This window comes from Berghia stephanieae, chromosome 3 (genome assembly GCF_034508935.2).
Source record: "Berghia stephanieae isolate SIO BIC M18660-M18661 chromosome 3, UCSD_Bste_1.3, whole genome shotgun sequence".
Taxonomy (NCBI): Eukaryota; Metazoa; Mollusca; class Gastropoda; order Nudibranchia; family Aeolidiidae; genus Berghia; species Berghia stephanieae.
The window spans coordinates 34273882-34292531 of NC_088362.1; the positions used below are offsets into that span (position 1 = coordinate 34273882).

Below are 18650 nucleotides of genomic sequence, written 5' to 3' on the forward strand. Positions count from 1 at the left end.
TTTTGTCTTTCTAAACCATGTGAATACTACACCCGTTTCCCTAAATATTTTCAAAGATTTCACACTGATAAAAAAAAAAAACCCCAGCCATTTTGATCCCAACTGAACAGCGCAAACCAAAAATACGACTCAATGTTTATTGTATTCTTATGCTAGCTACACTATTGTTAGTAAGACTTCAAACCTTTAACCTTTCAACTGACAAGGAGAACTAGGTCAGGTCAATTCTCTCAAATGTCAAAGACAGTCATGAATTAAAACTCCCTGTCATGCCATTAAAAAAAAAAAAAACTCATTGGTTTTTTGTTTTTGTTTTTATGTGTAAAAAAAATGTATTATATATATTTAGTGTTTTAATATCTAAAATGCCCTTATCTGTTAAACACAAGTCAAAGTGATACGAAACTCCTAGAAGCTGTGGACTGTAAACGGTGATAAACAAAAATGAACACAACAGCTTCAGATAATAACAAAATACCACACACAGAATGTTTCAGGCTCAAAACCCTTCTTCAGCCAACAACAAAAAGCAATAAAAACATAAATACATTATTTAAAAAACCATCTCAACGACAGAGAAATATTCAGTCATATGCAAAGATTTTTTTTAAAAACCAAAAAAACAAGAACCAAACATTGGCCTCACTGAATGCTCATTCAAAAACAGATGCCACCTCCGCAAATCTTCCTTCAAAACCAGACACAAACGATATCCTACTACACTGGGCAAGCACACTTGGAATCTCAAAGATAATAATGTATACGTATCCCATGGAAAACCATTTCCAAAGCCCAGTCATACCCTCTGCTCTGAAGACAAATTCTACATCATCTTGCAACAAAACATGGCAACATTTAACAAAATAAATGACCTCACATTTTCATGCAGATGCAGAAACAAACATCTTTTATGCAATTATGGTGGCAAGAAAATGTTGAACAACACACCATGCTGCTAAGTGTAAAATCATCTCCTCCCCCCCCCCCCCCCCCCCCCCCCCCACACTCAGTTGCCACTACAAAAGAAAGTTTGACTACTGCATTATAAATATTATACACGCCAATCTTCAAGCAGCAACATGTGCATTTTTCCACTTAGATAAGGTCATTGGACCATCCAGTGTATTAGAGATTGGTAATTGTTCACAACCCAATGATATTAGATAACTAACCTATTGTGAATCCTCAATTTTAATGTTTGAAATCATAAATGGTGAGGTTTGTATACAGGGATAATACAGTATGCCTTGGTACCCCAAACTCTGAAAGTATTCTATTTCATTTGCCATTCCAGACCTGTTTTCAATTGATCATTTTTAATGAGAGAAGCATTATATCAAACATGTTAACTGAAAAAAAATGAGGCAAAAATGTGGCTTAATCCTTTTGATTTGTCCTGGGGAATCCAAAGGCATTTCTAAAGTCAATACAGAGGCAATAAAGACCTGCATAGAGTTAACATACAAATATTAGATTAGTGTAGAGTTGGTCATCGTTGGGATAAATGTGTCTAATATTCCATATAAAGTTTAAAATCCTCTTTCCATAAATTGATACTATAAAAAAGATCTAATCTAAATCCATTATATTTTCAGATTTATATAACACTACACAATTTCCACTGATTATCAACCATGGCCTTGGTTTAACTCATAACCAACCAAACGCTTATAGGACATTTTTTTCAGAGAACATTTCTAAAAAGTGAATTTTTTATTTTCTTCACATCTAAAATTATTATTCCTTCAGACAAATCGCTTGATCATTGTGACAAAATGGTGTGAGTCGTCTCAACAGCTTTAGCTGGAAACAACCGACATCCTCAAGTCATCCTCAGATTTGCGCAGTGTTAGTCATCATCAGGGGTGCATTGTTTGTATTATTCTTTAAATAAATAACTTTTATAGATGTCAATCTTTAGATGGGTATTTCAATAGCTCAGTTTGTAGAGCGATTGCTTCACCTGCAAAGGGACCAAGATCAATCCCGGGTGAAGTCAAGATTTTTTTCTGACCCCCTTGTCCAACCAACAGTGATTGGGTAGCTCAGTCAGTCAGAAAGCCTGTCAGACTTGCGTCCTATCCAAAGGGTAGCAAGAAACTGCTATTGTCCATTTCATGCTATATAAACCAGTATAAACTCTTGCTAAATGGGTCTAATGGCTCTGAAGGACTACTTTTTCAATATTTAGATTCTAAAGATTAGATAATTCAATTACAAAAAGGATCAAGAACCGTTTTCCCTTTCGTAATGACTTTGTCATATTTTGAGAAGAATTATTTTAATTTATATACAAAAATTATTTTTGTTATTCTTTGCTTTTTTTTTTGGTATTTTTTTTTTCTTCAATATTTTTGTGGAAAAAAGAAATAGTTTCATTCAATTTCATTATCCCAATCCCTTTCTAAGCTAGTCGTGAAGCTCAGATAAGAAACCAAAATATGATAAAACAATATCAGTCCCATTTACACACTAGTGTTAAACAAAATTAGACATAGACATAGAGAACAATTCCAAACCTCATTACTTTAAAAAAATTTTAAAATGTAAAAAAAAAAGATTATTTTGAGTAAATTGTAGGGGGAAAAAAGTGTAACTAACCAATAACTCACAAGTAACAGGAATATTTTAAAATTATGATTGGTAACTGAGCACATGCGCATTGAGAAAAAGGGAGAGTATTCAAAATTGAAGACATAGAAAAGTCCAAAAATAACGCATCGTCTATGTTCAAAGCGACGAAATCTCTGAACCGAAAACCATTCGAGAACCCAAAACTACAGGATAAATTTGGCAAACAGACAACAAATCCCAACGATATCCTTGACATTGTAACTGACCACTTCCAGCAGAAATTTCACAAACAAGTCTCACAAATATCGCCCTTCTCAGGAAACCCTAGAGACCTAAACAACCGCATCACAACAACTGAAGTTAGAAATAGTATAAAGTGCCTAAACAATAACAGATCCCCAGGCGAAGATGAAATTCCCGCTGAATTGCTGAAATTCGGTACCCTCTCCTGGATCTGAGCATTGCAAACATAATGAACAAAACATTCTCAACACACAAAGACTGGGACATAAACAGCGGTGTCCTAATTACAATACAAAAACCAGGAAAAACGAAAGGACCCGTAAACAACCTGCGCCCAATAACATTACTGAATACCATAAGAAAAACACTGTCAACTATTGTCCTCAACAGAATTAGACCGAAAATAGAAAATTATCTATCACATAGCCAAAGCGGGTTTCGCCAAGACCGAAGCACATTCGGACGTTGTATGGACACATAAATGGTTGGCAGCAAAGGCACTCAAAGAAAACATATCCATAACAATAACCGGAATCGATATGTCCGCAGCCTTTGATACGATCGACAGAGGAAAACTTTTGGAGATATTAACAGAAATAGTAGACGAAGACGAGCTCCGAATAATCCGATTTCTCCTCAGCAACACAAAGATACAACCAAGGATATACGGGGCCACAAAACAGACGCAGTTCGAAAGTAACATCGGGACCCCCCAAGGAGATAGTCTGAGCCCGATTCTGTTCACAATATACTTAGAACACGCTCTGAAAGAAGTTCGAAAAGTCATTCCAAAACCAACGACTCATATTGAGAATGCAATCCCTAGAGAAATCGCCTATGCAGATGATGTCGATTTTATTGGATCAACACCAGCAAATATAGACATCATACAAAATACCCTCATGAAATATAACCTCCAAGTCAATGCCAATAAAACCGAATTTACAACAATATCGAGGAACAAAGAGGAATGGAAAAGAACAAAGAAAGTCGGCTCACTAATTGGAGACACCGAGGATGTACAAAGAAGAAAACAGCTATCAAACGCCGCACTCAGTAAACTCACCAATGTATGGATTAGAGGTGACAAAATAAAGAGAAAAACCAAACTGAAACTGTACCATGCTCTTGTAAAACCGGTAGTTCTGTATAACTGCGGCACTTGGGCGTTGACAAAATCCGAAGAAGAACATCTGGATGCCTTCCATCGCACACAGCTAAGAAGGGTACTGGACATCAAATACCCCAAAAAGATCTCAAATGAATCACTCTATAAGATCACAAAAGAAAGACCAATCTCCCTTGACATTTTACAACAACGATGGCAACTTTTCGGTCACATACTACGCAGGGACAAAAACATACCAGCAAACCAAGCCATGTCGGGATACTTCCAAAAACACGGGAACCTTTTCAGAGGAAGACCGATCACAACACTCCCCGTGATCCTAAACAAAAACCTCACAACACTTGGACAAAGCATTAGTCTCATAACGGCAGGGGACCTTGAAAATCTGAGAACCCTAGCAGAGGACCGGCAATATTGGAGACACCTCGCACAGGAAATACTGGAAACAGCCAAGGCGACCCGATCTTTCGGTCGAGACGCGAAAGGCATCTAAGTCAAGTCAAGTCATTCAAAATTGAATTACAGGAATGTTCCAAAACTATTCACAAAAAGGTGCTCTTTTGCTAACAATCTTTTTTTATTTCATTGGAACCAGAAACTCCAGTATAAACTGGAACACAATTCTTAACAAAATCACGAGAACACTTGAACTGCTGGTAATCGACAGTCACAATATAAATGTTTCTCATCTTTTTATTTATAAAAAATAACTAACTTTTTTTTTTAATTGAAAAAAAAAAAGTAATGGTTCATCAGTCATTTGATCAAATCACAAAATTGATAAACAACAATCAGAAAAGCATAACTTTTTGAGATTTTGCATTGTAGTGTAATCAGGATCATATTTGTGTAGTAATTATGCCAAAAGTGTAATAGTAAGGTGATATTTAATTCTGAGACCATAAAATATGTGAAATCAAATAGAAATCTTAAAAACCTAGGCATAATACAATAAGAAAATAAATAGCAAGGTGCAATGTTTGTTTTTGAAAACAACCCTTTTAGATTGCTTCAGAACCAGCAAGGAAGATTGAAATATTGATGAGAGAAGGGTGTGTCTTTTTTACGAAACCCGCCGAAACCCGCCGAAACCCGCCGAAACCCGCCGAAACCCGCCGAAACCCGCCGAAACCCGATGAAACCCGACGAATCCCGACAAAGTTATGGGAAGTAGGTGGCTGTGGGGAGTGAACCTAGAACTCAGGGAAGTGTACACCATTGGGGAGTGAACCTGGGACTGGGTTACGGCGGGTTTCGTAAAAAAGAACCAGTGCTTTTTTACGAAACCAGCCGAAACCCGCCGAAACCCGGCGAAACCCGACAATATACAGCAAAGTTATGGGAAGTAGACAACTGTGGGGAGTGAACCCGAGACTCAGGGAAGTGTACACCAGTCGGGAGTGAACCTGAGACTAAGTTTATCGGCCGGTTTCGGCGGGTTTCGTAAAAAAGAATTAGTGCTTTATTACGAAACCCGCCGAAACCCGCCGAAACCCGACAATATCCGGCAAAGTTATGGTAGTTTGGCAACAGTGGGGGGTGATCCTGGGAGTCAGGGAATTGCACACCAGTGGGGAGTTAACCTGGGACTGTGTAAAAAGGATATCAGTGGGAAATAAACCTGGGACTAAAGGGACATGGATACCATTGAAAGTTGAAGCCGGATATGAGAGTTTGGTACCAGAGGAGAATGAACCTGACACTATAGGAGGTGGGCGCCAGTGGGGAGTGAACCTGGGACTATGTAAAAAGGATATGAGTGGGAAATAAACCTGGGACTAAAGGGAGATGAATACCATTGAAAGTTGAAGCCGGATATGAGAGTTTGGTACCAGAGGAGAATGAACCTGACACTATAGGAGGTGGGCGCCAGTGGGGAGTGAACCTGGGACTATGTAAAAAGGATATCAGTAGGAAATAAATCTGGGACTAAAGGGAGGTGGATACCATTGGGAGTTAAAGCCGGATTTGGTAGTTGGGTACCAGAGGAGAGAGAAACCTGACACTATAGGAGGTGGGCGCCAGTGGGGAGTGAACCTGGGACTATGTAAAAAGGATATGAGTGGGAAATAAACCTGGGACTAAAGGGAGATGAATACCATTGAAAGTTGAAGCCGGATATGAGAGTTTGGTACCAGAGGAGAATGAACCTGACACTATAGGAGGTGGGCGCCAGTGGGGAGTGAACCTGGGACTATGTAAAAAGGATATCAGTGGGAAATAAACCTGGGACTAAAGGGAGATGAATACCATTGAAAGTTGAAGCCGGATATGAGAGTTTGGTACCAGAGGAGAATGAACCTGACACTATAGGAGGTGGGCGCCAGTGGGGAGTGAACCTGGGACTATGTAAACAGGATATCAGTGGGAAATAAACCTCGGACTAAAGGGAGATGGATACCATTGAAAGTTGAAGCCGGATATGAAAGCTTGGTACCAGAGGAGAATGAACCTGACACAAAAGGGGTGGGCGCCAGTGGGGAGTGAACCTGGGACTCAGGGAATTGCACACCAGTGGGGAGTTAACCTGGGAATATGTATAAAGGATATCAGTAGGAAATAAATCTGGGACTAAAGGGAGATGGATACCATTGGGAGTTGAAGCCGGATTTATTTCCCACGGATATTCTTTTTTAGATATTCACAGGTTAACTCCCCACTGGTGTGCAATTCCCTGACTCCCAGGTTCACTCCCCACTGGCGCCCACCTTTTATAGTGTCAGGTTTATTCTCCTCTGGTAGCCAACTCCTATAGTTCGGCTCGGATACCCACAGTTATCCATCTCCCACAGTCCCAGGTTAACTCCAAATTGGTGTGCACTTCCCTGAGTCCCAGGTTCACTCCACACTGGCGCCCATCTCCTATAGTGTCAGGTTCATTCTCCTCTGGTACTCAACTCCCATATCCGGCTTCAACTTTCAATGGTATCCTTCTCCCTTTAGTCCCAGGTTTATTTCCCACTCATATCCTTTTTACATAGTCCCAGGTTCACTCCCCACTGGCGCCCACCTCCTATAGTGTCAGGTTCATTCTCCTCTGGTACCAAACTCTCATATCCAGCTTCAACTTTCAATGGTATTCATCTCCCTTTAGTCCCAGGTTTATTTCCCACTCATATCCTTTTTACATAGTCCCAGGTTCACTCCCCACTGGCGCCCACCTCCTATAGTGTCAGGTTCATTCTCCTCTGGTACCAAACTCTCATATCCGGCTTCAACTTTCAATGGTATTCATCTCCCTTTAGTCCCAGGTTTATTTCCCACTCATATCCTTTTTACATAGTCCCAGGTTCACTCCCCACTGGCGCCCACCTCCTTTAGTGTCAGGTTCATTCTCCTCTGGTACCAAACTCTCATACCAAGCTTCAAATTTTAATGGTATCCATCTCCCTTTAGTACCAGGTTTATTTTCCACTGATATCCTTTTTACATATTCCCAGGTTAAATCCCCACTGGTGTGCAATTCCCTGACTCCCAGGTTCACTCCCCACTGGCGCCCACCTTTTATAGTGTCAGGTTTATTCTCCTCTGGTAGCCAACTCCTATAGTTCGGCTCGGATACCCACAGTTATCCATCTCCCACAGTCCCAGGTTAACTCCAAATTGGTGTGCACTTCCCTGAGTCCCAGGTTCACTCCACACTGGCGCCCATCTCCTATAGTGTCAGGTTCATTCTCCTCTGGTACTCAACTCCCATATCCGGCTTCAACTTTCAATGGTATCCTTCTCCCTTTAGTCCCAGGTTTATTTCCCACTCATATCCTTTTTACATAGTCCCAGGTTCACTCCCCACTGGCGCCCACCTCCTATAGTGTCAGGTTCATTCTCCTCTGGTACCAAACTCTCATATCCAGCTTCAACTTTCAATGGTATTCATCTCCCTTTAGTCCCAGGTTTATTTCCCACTGATATCCTTTTTACATAGTCCCAGGTTCACTCCCCACTGGCGCCCACCTCCTATAGTGTCAGGTTCATTCTCCTCTGGTACCAAACTCTCATATCCGGCTTCAACTTTCAATGGTATTCATCTCCCTTTAGTCCCAGGTTTATTTCCCACTCATATCCTTTTTACATAGTCCCAGGTTCACTCCCCACTGGCGCCCACCTCCTATAGTGTCAGGTTCATTCTCCTCTGGTACCAAACTCTCATATCCGGCTTCAACTTTCAATGGTATTCATCTCCCTTTAGTCCCAGGTTTATTTCCCACTGATATCCTTTTTACATAGTCCCAGGTTCACTCCCCACTGGCGCCCACCTCCTTTAGTGTCAGGTTCATTCTCCTCTGGTACCAAACTCTCATACCAAGCTTCAAATTTTAATGGTATCCATCTCCCTTTAGTACCAGGTTTATTTTCCACTGATATCCTTTTTACATATTCCCAGGTTAAATCCCCACTGGTGTGCAATTCCCTGAATCCCAGGTTCACTCCCCACTGGCGCCCACCTTCTATAGTGTCAGGTTCATTCTCCTCTGGCACCCAACTCCTATAGTTCGGCTCGGATACCCACAGTTATCCATCTCCCACAGTCCAAGGTTAACTCCCAATTGGTGTGCAATTCCCTGAATCCCAGGTTCACTCCCCACTGGCGCCCACCTTCTATAGTGTCAGGTTCATTCTCCTCTGGTACTCAACTCCCATATCCGGCTTCAACTTTCAATGGTATCCATCTCCCTTTAGTCCCAGGTTTATTTCCCACTGATATCCTTTTTACACAATCCCAGGTTAACTCCCCACTGGTGTGCAATTCCCTGAATCCCAGGTTCACTCCCCACTGGCGCCCACCTTCTATAGTGTCAGGTTCATTCTCCTCTGGTACTCAATTCCCATATCCGGCTTCAACTTTCAATGGTATCCATGTCCCTTTAGTCCCAGGTTTATTTCCCACTGATATCCTTTTTACACAGTCCCAGGTTAACTCCCCACTGGTGTGCAATTCCCTGACTCCCAGGATCACCCCCCACTGTTGCCAAACTCCCATAACTTTGCCGGATATTGTCGGGTTTCGGCGGGTTTCGGCGGGTTTCGTAATAAAGCACTAATTCTTTTTTACGAAACCCGCCGAAACCGGCCGATAAACTTAGTCTCAGGTTCACTCCCGACTGGTGTACACTTCCCTGAGTCTCGGGTTCACTCCCCACAGTTGTCTACTTCCCATAACTTTGCTGTATATTGTCGGGTTTCGCCGGGTTTCGGCGGGTTTCGGCGGGTTTCGTAAAAAAGCACTGGTTCTTATTTACGAAACCCGCCGAAACCCAGTCCCAGGTTCACTCCCCAATGGTGTACACTTCCCTGAGTTCTAGGTTCACTCCCCACAGCCACCTACTTCCCATAACGTTGTCGGGATTCGTCGGGTTTCATCGGGTTTCGGCGGGTTTCGGCGGGTTTCGGCGGGTTTCGTAAAAAAGACACACCGGATGAGAGAACATCAATGAAAATAACTGAAAAGCTGTCTGAGAGACAGGTAAAATGAGGTGATTAACCAGTTAACTGTCGTAATCTGGAAAATCATGTATTTAAAAATTTGACCAGAAAACTCATCCTTCATATAGCTATTGTTTAAATGACCATCATCTAGTCAAAAATTCTCAAACCTAGGACTTTGCGAAGTCTTTAATAGAATCCGAGGTTTGAGAGTTTTTGCCAAGATGACGGTACTTAAAACGATCGTTATCTAAAGGACGAGTTTTCTGTCCAAATTTTTAAATACACGATTTTCCAGAGCACGGCAGTTACAGGAGGAAGATGCATCATGGGTGTAGCATGCCATGGACAGTCAAATTTCATCATAAAACTGTGAGTCACTATGGAAGGCAAATAAACAACAAAAAACCAATTGGATGGAAGCTTTAATTTAATTCACAAAGACGGATGATGTGGACTTTTCGGGTTTAACCCTTTGTCAATAAAACACAAAACACAATGAATGAAACACTTAGGACTGCAGTTTATTTCCTGTCCCATCAGTTTTGTTTTTTAAAGACTACATCCATTCATCTCTCATTCGTCTTTAGTGTTTTATTCTTTGTATTTTGTTGACAAAGGGGAAACCCAAAACGTCCATATATCTTCATAAATTAAATTGAGGCTTCCATTCCGTTTGACTTTTGTTATTTATTTCTTCGAGATTCAAGCAGCAACATTTGGATTAAGGAAAGCAAAATCAATATATTTTGAAAAATTATTTTGAATCAATCACTGTCTCATGTTCTTTCAAATCAGGATTTGAATTGAAGCACAATGTATTTATACACTTCACATGAAAAAAAGTTTTATCAATTCTGTTGAAAAATTAGTCGCTTTATTATTAAAAAGAAAGAATGGAAAAAGAGTTTTTGAAAGAAATTTAATACCACCATATTTATTAGGTAAAGAGAAAAAAAAAAAAATAAAAAAAGAAGAAGAATTTCGGGAAGAATTAAGTTTAGGCACATTAGAAACAATAGAAAAAATATTGACATTGCTATTGATCAAGACTTGTGGACACAAATAAGTGTTGAAAACAAATTCATCATTTCCCACTGAAAATGTTTATGAAACAACATTGTATTTTTTTTTACCTTTTAACCCTTAAAAAAAATAGAAAATAAGTCAGCTACAAAACTTATTTCATCAACCTCCTTGCTACACAATGCTGGACTTAAAGATGTTTTTTTGTTACACCTGAATTACAATGTGATAATAAATCCCTTTGATTCTATTCTGACCTATAATTCTTAAATTAGTGTGAAAGTCAGGTTGCTTATTTAAGAACATTTGCTGTTAATTTCTATTACTTCATACTGCTAAACGTCAAGCGGAAAAGATGAAATTATTATTTCATTTGTTTAATGATGCACAATTTAATTTCATGCTTTTCATGACATTTTATTTGGTTGGTTAATTGTTTTAATCATGCCAGCTTTAAAATTCAAAAGTGACAAAATTCACAAAAGCATGACAAAATTTACCCTTATTCTCTGAAAGGAAAACAAAAAGAAATAAAAGAGAATCGAAGGTCAAAATCTTAAACAGAGTGGATTTACAACATTTTAGTAGTAATTCTAAACAAATCAATCAATATTTTTTTTTTTTTAAAGAGATTTCAAATCAAATTGTTGGATCAACTTTTAGTGAGATTTTCACCAAAACAATATAAAATAGAAATGATCCTATACAACTAATTTCCTTCAACCATATGCTCTGAAAAGTGTCTTTATTAAACAGAGCCAACCAGTATCTGGGTTTATATAATATTTTTATCTTCTACAGTATTTGAATCAAACTGCATGTGAGCAACCATTATCATTTTCTCTGACTACTCTTTGTTTGTTTGTTTGTTTTAAACAGGAGTTTAACAGCACTTGAATCACTTAAATACCATTCCATTGGTAGTAAAATGAAAAATAATGAGAAACGTAAGAGAAGGGATCTCGTGTTAAGCTGTGCTTACACAGACACACCAACCTTAAAATTTGGCCCACAGGAATTTCAGACACCACTCAGAAAAATATTAACTCCGAAATATAAATTTCATCATACAAAATCCTATCTTTGAGGATTATATGATATGTACCCACAATGTCAAATACCATCCCAAATCCCTTCTTTCCTTTTTTTTTATTTCAAATCAAGTAAAGCTCTAAAACAAAAAAGGGCATATAAAAAGGAAAAAAATTAATAATGGCATGAGTGCTAATGATGATGAAATGGTGGTGGTTTTTGTGGTGGTGCTGGTAGAGGTGTTACAAATAACTGATAAAATAAAACCCCAAGCTCCATTCTCCACCCACCAATGCAAAAGGTAAAGGTGGTGTCTGATATAAATGAGATATAAACAAATGATTACCTCGGTGACACTCTTTGCCTTGTAAGCCTTCAGACGATCCTCAATGCGTGCCTCCACACCACTGAGAGAGACCAAACACTCCCCAGTCTGTTTATTGACTTTCTCATGCTGATCAAGCTTTAGAACAGCCCACAGGGACTGGTGAGGATCTAACATTGAAAATGACGAATTGCTCGGGTTGGAAATAACTGGTGAGAGAAGGTCAATGAAGCAATATTAAATGAGAGCATTCTTGACTTTTTGAATCATTAGCACACTTTACAAATGTCAACGAAGAGTTCCTCAATACAAAAATCTCAACATTTCGTGACATTTCTATCCTCAAACATTATTTTGATCAATTTTCTCTTGATGCTATAAATAGACACTGTTTGATTCACCACGTGTTAGATTTACTTTGTATTACTTTGTAAAATTTTGAATGCTATGGAAATCTATCCAGATGGCAATGTTGACATAAAACTAGCAATTATAGGCGACTGAACTTGTTGAGAGCTATTCGTGATTCAATATATCATTTAGTGTAGACAGCTCATGATGTAAAAAAAAACACCATCATCAGCATCGTCGCACTTGGCATCATCATCATCATCCACAGTAATAATTAATTTCATTCTTGTTTATTTACAATAATATGATCATGTTGGTTTTTAAAATCATATTTTTTTTTTGTGTTCTGACTTGGCAAACTGCCTAAAATACACTTTGAATCTATTTGAATCTATTTTGCTTCCTTTTCATCTCGCAGCTTTTACCGTTTGCTTTAAACTAGAGAGAGTGGATTAAACTCGGTTTTTCTTGGCAGTTGTCTTTTCTTTTTGTTTTCTTCCCCTTATTTTTTATTAAACTTTTACTTTATAAAACATGCGTCCCACTACCAAATCTATTAGGCATTCTGTCTGTATTGTCATAATGAAGACAATTCAAAATGATCAGTATTAGGACATTAACATTTCCAGAAGTTTACGATTCAAAATTAATTTTCCCTGGAATAGGAATATATTGTAATTCACATTTTTTTTAACAATTAAATTGATACAATAGGGAGCAGGCACTGGTGTAAGATAAAGATCTGAATAAGTGTATTAGACAGTGCCAGACAAACCAAGAAAGAAAGATACAAGAAAGAAAAAACATCCCAAAAAATAAATCGACTGGAGTTGAGAAGGACTGATTTTTTTGGGACCTTTTTTTTCTTGTATTTTACTTTCTTGCTTTGTCTGGCACTGTTTAATACACAATTTTTCAGATCATCTTAAAAAAATAAGCTTAAAATTCAATTTGAAACATCAGTGTCTCCTGGACTAATTACTGTTTCTTTAATCTGACTTCCATCTTTTAATTTGATACATTATACATGGGGAAATAATGGAAATGTTGCTGCTTGAAGCTCAAAGAAATAACAATAGTCAAATTGAATAGAAGATTAAATTAACTAATAAAGACAGATGATTTAGATGTTTTGGGTTTCTCCCTTGTGAACAAAACATGAATGAGAGACGCCCTCACCTCTCACCTCTTTCGTCTTAAGTGTTTCATTCATTGTGTTTTATTGACAAAGGGGAAACCCGAAACATCCATATCATGTCTTTGTTAATTAAATTTAAGTTTCCATTCAATTTAACAATTGTTTACATTCCACGAGATGCACTTAAAAATCGACAAACCTGTCCCGCAAGTCAAATCAGGAAGACCGTCACCACCAGCACCACCATCGTAGGATTTCAATGAGATAAGTTCACTAGTAGTGCTGGTAGTTGTGTTATTGTTGTTTACAGTTGTAGTCTTCAGTGTCGATGTCTCTGTCCTGGTGGTTTCATTGGTTGTCAGAGTGGTGGTTGTATTACTGCTACTACTGCTACTGCCAGTGGCACCTGATATTCCAAATGCATCCAGATTGACTGAAAAATGATCATATTTTATTTTTCTAATTGACTTTTTTTTAATACAACAAAATAGTAGTCAAAACATATATAGAATAACCTTATTTTTAAATGGCTCAAGGAACCCTGGAGAAGATCTATAAGAGGCTGGCCTAAGCTAGGACAAAATCGGTGTCCATGCAGCCGACAGACAGAAATGGAAATCTTTAGTAAATGCTTTATGCACTCCATGACTCAATGAGGATTAAGTAAATAAGTTATTTTTAAATATGAGCTACTACCACTCATTATCCCATAATATGACATTACTCCATTAATTCAAAAATATAATAAGGTAAAACAGAACAAAACATGTATAAAATATATCCAACAACAAAAAAAAGTGGAAAGAAATAAAAAGAAAGATGGTGACAAAATTCTTAAAATGGTAGATGGATAGATGTGTTATTGCAACACACTTCTAGTGAAATGACCCGAGTGCTACAACACAGTGATTAAGATTACCTTCAGGCATGGGTATAGCCTGGTTAGAGTTTCCCTCCAATCTGGCTAAAAGACTGGCTACCTGTGTCTTGGTCAGCATCAGTTCGTGAAATAATTCTTTAAGGGTGCTCTGCTCCGTATCCTCTGTGGAGAAAATTAAACCAAAATATTGTTAAAACATGAACCAAAAAAAAAAAAAATCCAAAGAAACTAGGGGAAAAGAGGAATAATGTTTGCAAAAGATGATTCAAATTATTAACAATCAGTAAGACAGTTGGCAATGATTGTACAGAATCTTTAGGAAACAAATGTGGATTATTTTTTTTTAACGATTAAAACTAGAATAAGAAATTAAAACAAGACATTTGTGAAAATTTGATGCACACAGGCAAATTGGAGACATCATAGGAAGATGCAACAGTCAATGTTGACTGACTTTAAATGATTACTTGGTTGAAAATGTAACTTATTGGTATTTTAAATTATGCTAATGCATATTCATGTGATTCACATGTGCCTGAAAACGTGCTAAAATTCAATGAGTAGAATTTGAGAAAAGTTATTATGTTATAATTTTTTAAATTTGATGTCTGCACTAAATTTAATTCAAAATACAATGGTCACGTTTTGGTTACATGAGAGGGAATATTTGAATCTTTTTCTGGTCAAGAGAATCAATTGATCAATAAAAGAAAGTTCATAATTCTGATGAATGTAAACTTTATGTAAGAAAAAATATTCATCAAACTTGCTTCTCTTCATCCATCATCGTTTTAAAGTTTGAATAACAAATAATTTAACATGTGAATTTTATGCATCGTTTAGCATACAAGTTATATTGATATTTGCCCCATTCAATGATATTGTGATTGTTAACTCATACATACTAGAGAGACTAGCCAGAGTACTTTCATAGAGCTGTTGTTGTTTCTTCATCGAATTAATAGCTTCATTCTTGTCCTTCAATATCTGACTTTGCCTGGGGAAAAGATGTATTTATATCTCATTAAAAAGAAATTTGTGTCAGTAATGATGACTTTGTGTAAGTTAAAGTTAATGTCTTTTCAAGGGTAAACAATTTCAAAAGAAAAAAGGTAAAATGAAAACAAAATTAAGGCTAAAGAAATTAAACTGAAGCATTATTTTTTTTAATGAATAATAACTTTACACATTCACACATAAATCATTTTTAAGGTTCTCTATAAACCAACAAAATCAAATACAAGTATTTTCCACCAGATCTGGCAGACCTAGCTACCCAATCACTGCTGGGTGGACAGGGCCTTCGGAAAAAATCTCAACTTCACCCAGGATCGATCTTGACCCTTCCTGTGTGCTCTACCAACTGAGCTATCAGGACCAGAGGAAACATGTAAAATGATTTTTAATCCTTTAAATTTCATAAGTGAAATAAATCTTACTTCTTGTAAGCAGCTTCCAGTTTCCCAAATCTGTCCAAGACAAACTGACATTGTTTGTCTCTTTTCTTTACTTTCTCCGCCTTTTCATTCAACTCATCCACAACCTTTGCCCTTTCAATCTCCTCTTTCCTCAGGGTCGACTCCAAACTGGTCACTCTCATCCTTAGCTCCGATTCCAAATTTCGTCTTTTGTCTAACGTTGTTCTCAGGTTAGACACTTCTTCTCCCAACTCTTGTTGCTTTGTTTTCAATTCGGTCTCAGCTTTCTTACGAATGTCTTCAATCCTTCTTTCACTGTCCGATTTCAGGCTCAACTTTTCATCGTTTAATCTAGAAATTTCCATTTCCAAGTCTGCTTTCTGGCCCAAAAGCTGCTTGTTAGAGCTTAATTTCTGATCCAATACAATCCTCAACTCAATAGATTCTTCTTTCAGATGTGAATAACTCTCTTCCAGCTTACTCTTCTCCTCACACTCAAGTTTCATCTTTTCTGCATCTGCTCTCATCTCTTCGAGTTCCACCTGCAGTTCGGCCAGTTTCTCTTCCATTCCAGTTTTTTCTTGTGCCATCTTTTTCAGACACTGCACCTGTTCTTGCAAAGACTCTTCTTTATTTCTCAGAGCCTCTCTCAGGCTTCTGCAACTCTCCTTATACTGATCCACGTCACACTTCAGCTTCATCACTTGCTTCTCGTTCTCGTCTAACTCAGATTTCAACATCATTTTCTGCGACTCTACCTCCTCTTTGGCCAATTCCAATTTAAACATCGTCTTTTCCATATCCAGAAACTCTTTCTCTCGTTTCATCAAATCTTCACTAACTTCTGCATTATCTTGTCTCAATTTTTCATTTTCCTCCTCTACATCCTGTTTAACTCTGTCTTTTAGTTGAAGATTTTCTTTCAAATGTGTTATGACTTTTTCCTGCTCTTCCAAGGTGAAGCGTTGATTTTTTAGTTCTTCCTGCGTCACATCCAGCCTCTGGGCCAACATGGATTTTTCCCGATTCAATCTGTGTTCCATCTCCATTATGTCTCGGTTCCAAGTTTCCTCTTTTTCCACCAGAGTTTGTTGTAGCCTGGATATTGTGTGCTCTTGCTGGGTAATCCTTTGCTGTGTGTGAGTGTGGAAGATGAGAAGCTGATCTGGTTAAAGAATAAATCAAAATAATCAAATATATAAATAGTGGATAACAAAACAATTTCTTAATGACAAGAAAGAGCTTAATAAACTAATCACAAACAAAGATCACAGGAGAGATGAAAATATACCAGCTAATAAAGCCGTGAAAACTTTTTTTACCTCATATGGACACAAGAAATATAAAGACAGACCACGCACTCCAGACATTCCTGTATAGAGACCTAAAACGCCTTCAAAATAACAAAGAATTAAAATAAAAGGAAGATCTTATGAAATTAGCATCCACAGCAAAAGACAGTGAACAGTGGAAGGAATTGACACAAATGATTAGAGAGGCAGCCGAGGCATCCAGATCAGATGATTAGGAAGTGAAAGGCGTTAAGTCAAGTAAGTCACTACTATAATTATTATTAATATTATTATTATCATCATCATCATCATCGTCATCATCATCAAAATTCATTTCAAAATCTATCAAAGAGGCATCAAAAATAATAAACCATCCTCTTGATGGAGTAGAAAGAATTCATGGAAAAGCAATAGAAAGGAAAGCATTCTCAATTACCAACAATAAAAAACATATTTTATACCATGAATTTAGTCTTTTACCATCTGGGAGAAGGTTTTGTCAGATTAAATGTAGAACTAACAAGTATAAATCAACGTTCGTTCCATCAGCAATAAAAATTTTGAATATTTCATATGGTACAGAAAAACCAAGGATTGATTCGTTGACTGATTAACTGATTAATTTATTTAATGTAAGATTAACTGACCAATTGATAATGATGATAATTTTTGGTGTCGAATTGCCACAATCGTAACAAATTGAAAACGAAATGAATATGTTTATGTTGTGTATATCGCACGTGTGAAAGAAAGAAAGAGAGAGAGAGAGAGAGAGAGAGAGAGAGAGAGAGAGAGAGAGAGAGAGAGAGAGAGAGAGAGAGAGAGAGAGAGAGAGAGAGAGAGAGAGAGAGAGAAAATAAGTAGGAGTGAAATATCTGTTCAATCTTAGTTATCGTTTAACATTATAACAAGTGTAACTAAATGACAAATTGCCATATTTATGGACAATAAAGATCTATTATTATTATTATCCTAATCATCATCATCCTCATCATCATCATCATCATCATCATCATCATCATCATCATCATCATCATCATCATTATTATTATTAATATTATTATTAATATTATTATTATTATTATTATTATTATTATTATTATTATTATTATTATTATTATTATTATTATTATTATTATTATTATTATTATTATTATTATTATTATTATCATTATTATTATTATCATCATTATTATTTCATCATTGTTTAACCATAACTGTGCATGGGCTGTATCATTACATTTATTTTATTCTCAAATCCGTTTGATGCATTTTAATGGAACAAGTGCATAAAAAGAACTGATCACAAACAATCATTAGAATTCAATTATTGATTCATTCCAGATTCTTTTCAGGCATCAAAGACAAAATAATGTGAAAACATCCAGCACTTGAATGGTGAAAAGTACACACTAAATACTGACACTGACAATATACAAGCTCGATATTGGTTATTTTACCTGGGTCATTGCTCAAGTCAAGATTTTCCAGGCGTTGGCGTAACTTGCGAATCTCCACAAGATGCTGCCGTAGAAGACTTTCTTTGGAATCTTCCGAGGCAGCATTGTCCTGGTCCTGGTGACTGCCTGATATCAACACAGGAACTCCCATTGAGGTAAGCAGAGATTCATAGACGGTGATCTCCTCTCTCTGCATCAGTATGATTCGCTCCAAGTGTGCCAGTCGTGCTTGAAGTTTGTCCACTGTGGAAATGAATAATTTTATAATGCCTTTTATCTCTATGTGTTCAACAAGAATGAAAATTGAACAGGGCTTAAGTTAGCAAAAGATGAATATGAAATGTTTTGCCTCTAACAG

The 18650-nt window shown here is 37.3% G+C and overlaps 1 protein-coding gene and 1 long non-coding RNA gene across 10 annotated transcripts in view; one reads left to right on the top strand and one right to left on the bottom strand.

The window, feature by feature from the left end:
* LOC144967603 (uncharacterized) overlaps positions 1-18309 on the top strand; it is an 18900-nt gene extending 591 nt beyond the window's left edge. Inside the window, exons 2-3 of the long non-coding RNA XR_013644421.1 lie at positions 16983-17090; positions 18177-18309. This is a non-coding gene — a long non-coding RNA (uncharacterized LOC144967603). The remainder of the gene's footprint in view (positions 1-16982; positions 17091-18176) is intronic.
* The window catches only part of LOC144967600 (uncharacterized), a 79138-nt gene that overhangs the window by 11451 nt on the left and 49037 nt on the right, over positions 1-18650 (bottom strand). For all 9 annotated transcript variants that reach the window (XM_078905080.1, XM_078905079.1, XM_078905086.1 and 6 more), the window contains 6 exons: positions 18293-18535; positions 15562-16705; positions 15028-15119; positions 14162-14284; positions 13442-13675; positions 11775-11962 (listed from right to left, as the gene is read on the bottom strand). In XM_078905080.1, the coding sequence (XP_078761206.1) occupies positions 11775-11962; positions 13442-13675; positions 14162-14284; positions 15028-15119; positions 15562-16705; positions 18293-18535 (2024 nt within the window). The remainder of the gene's footprint in view (positions 1-11774; positions 11963-13441; positions 13676-14161; positions 14285-15027; positions 15120-15561; positions 16706-18292; positions 18536-18650) is intronic.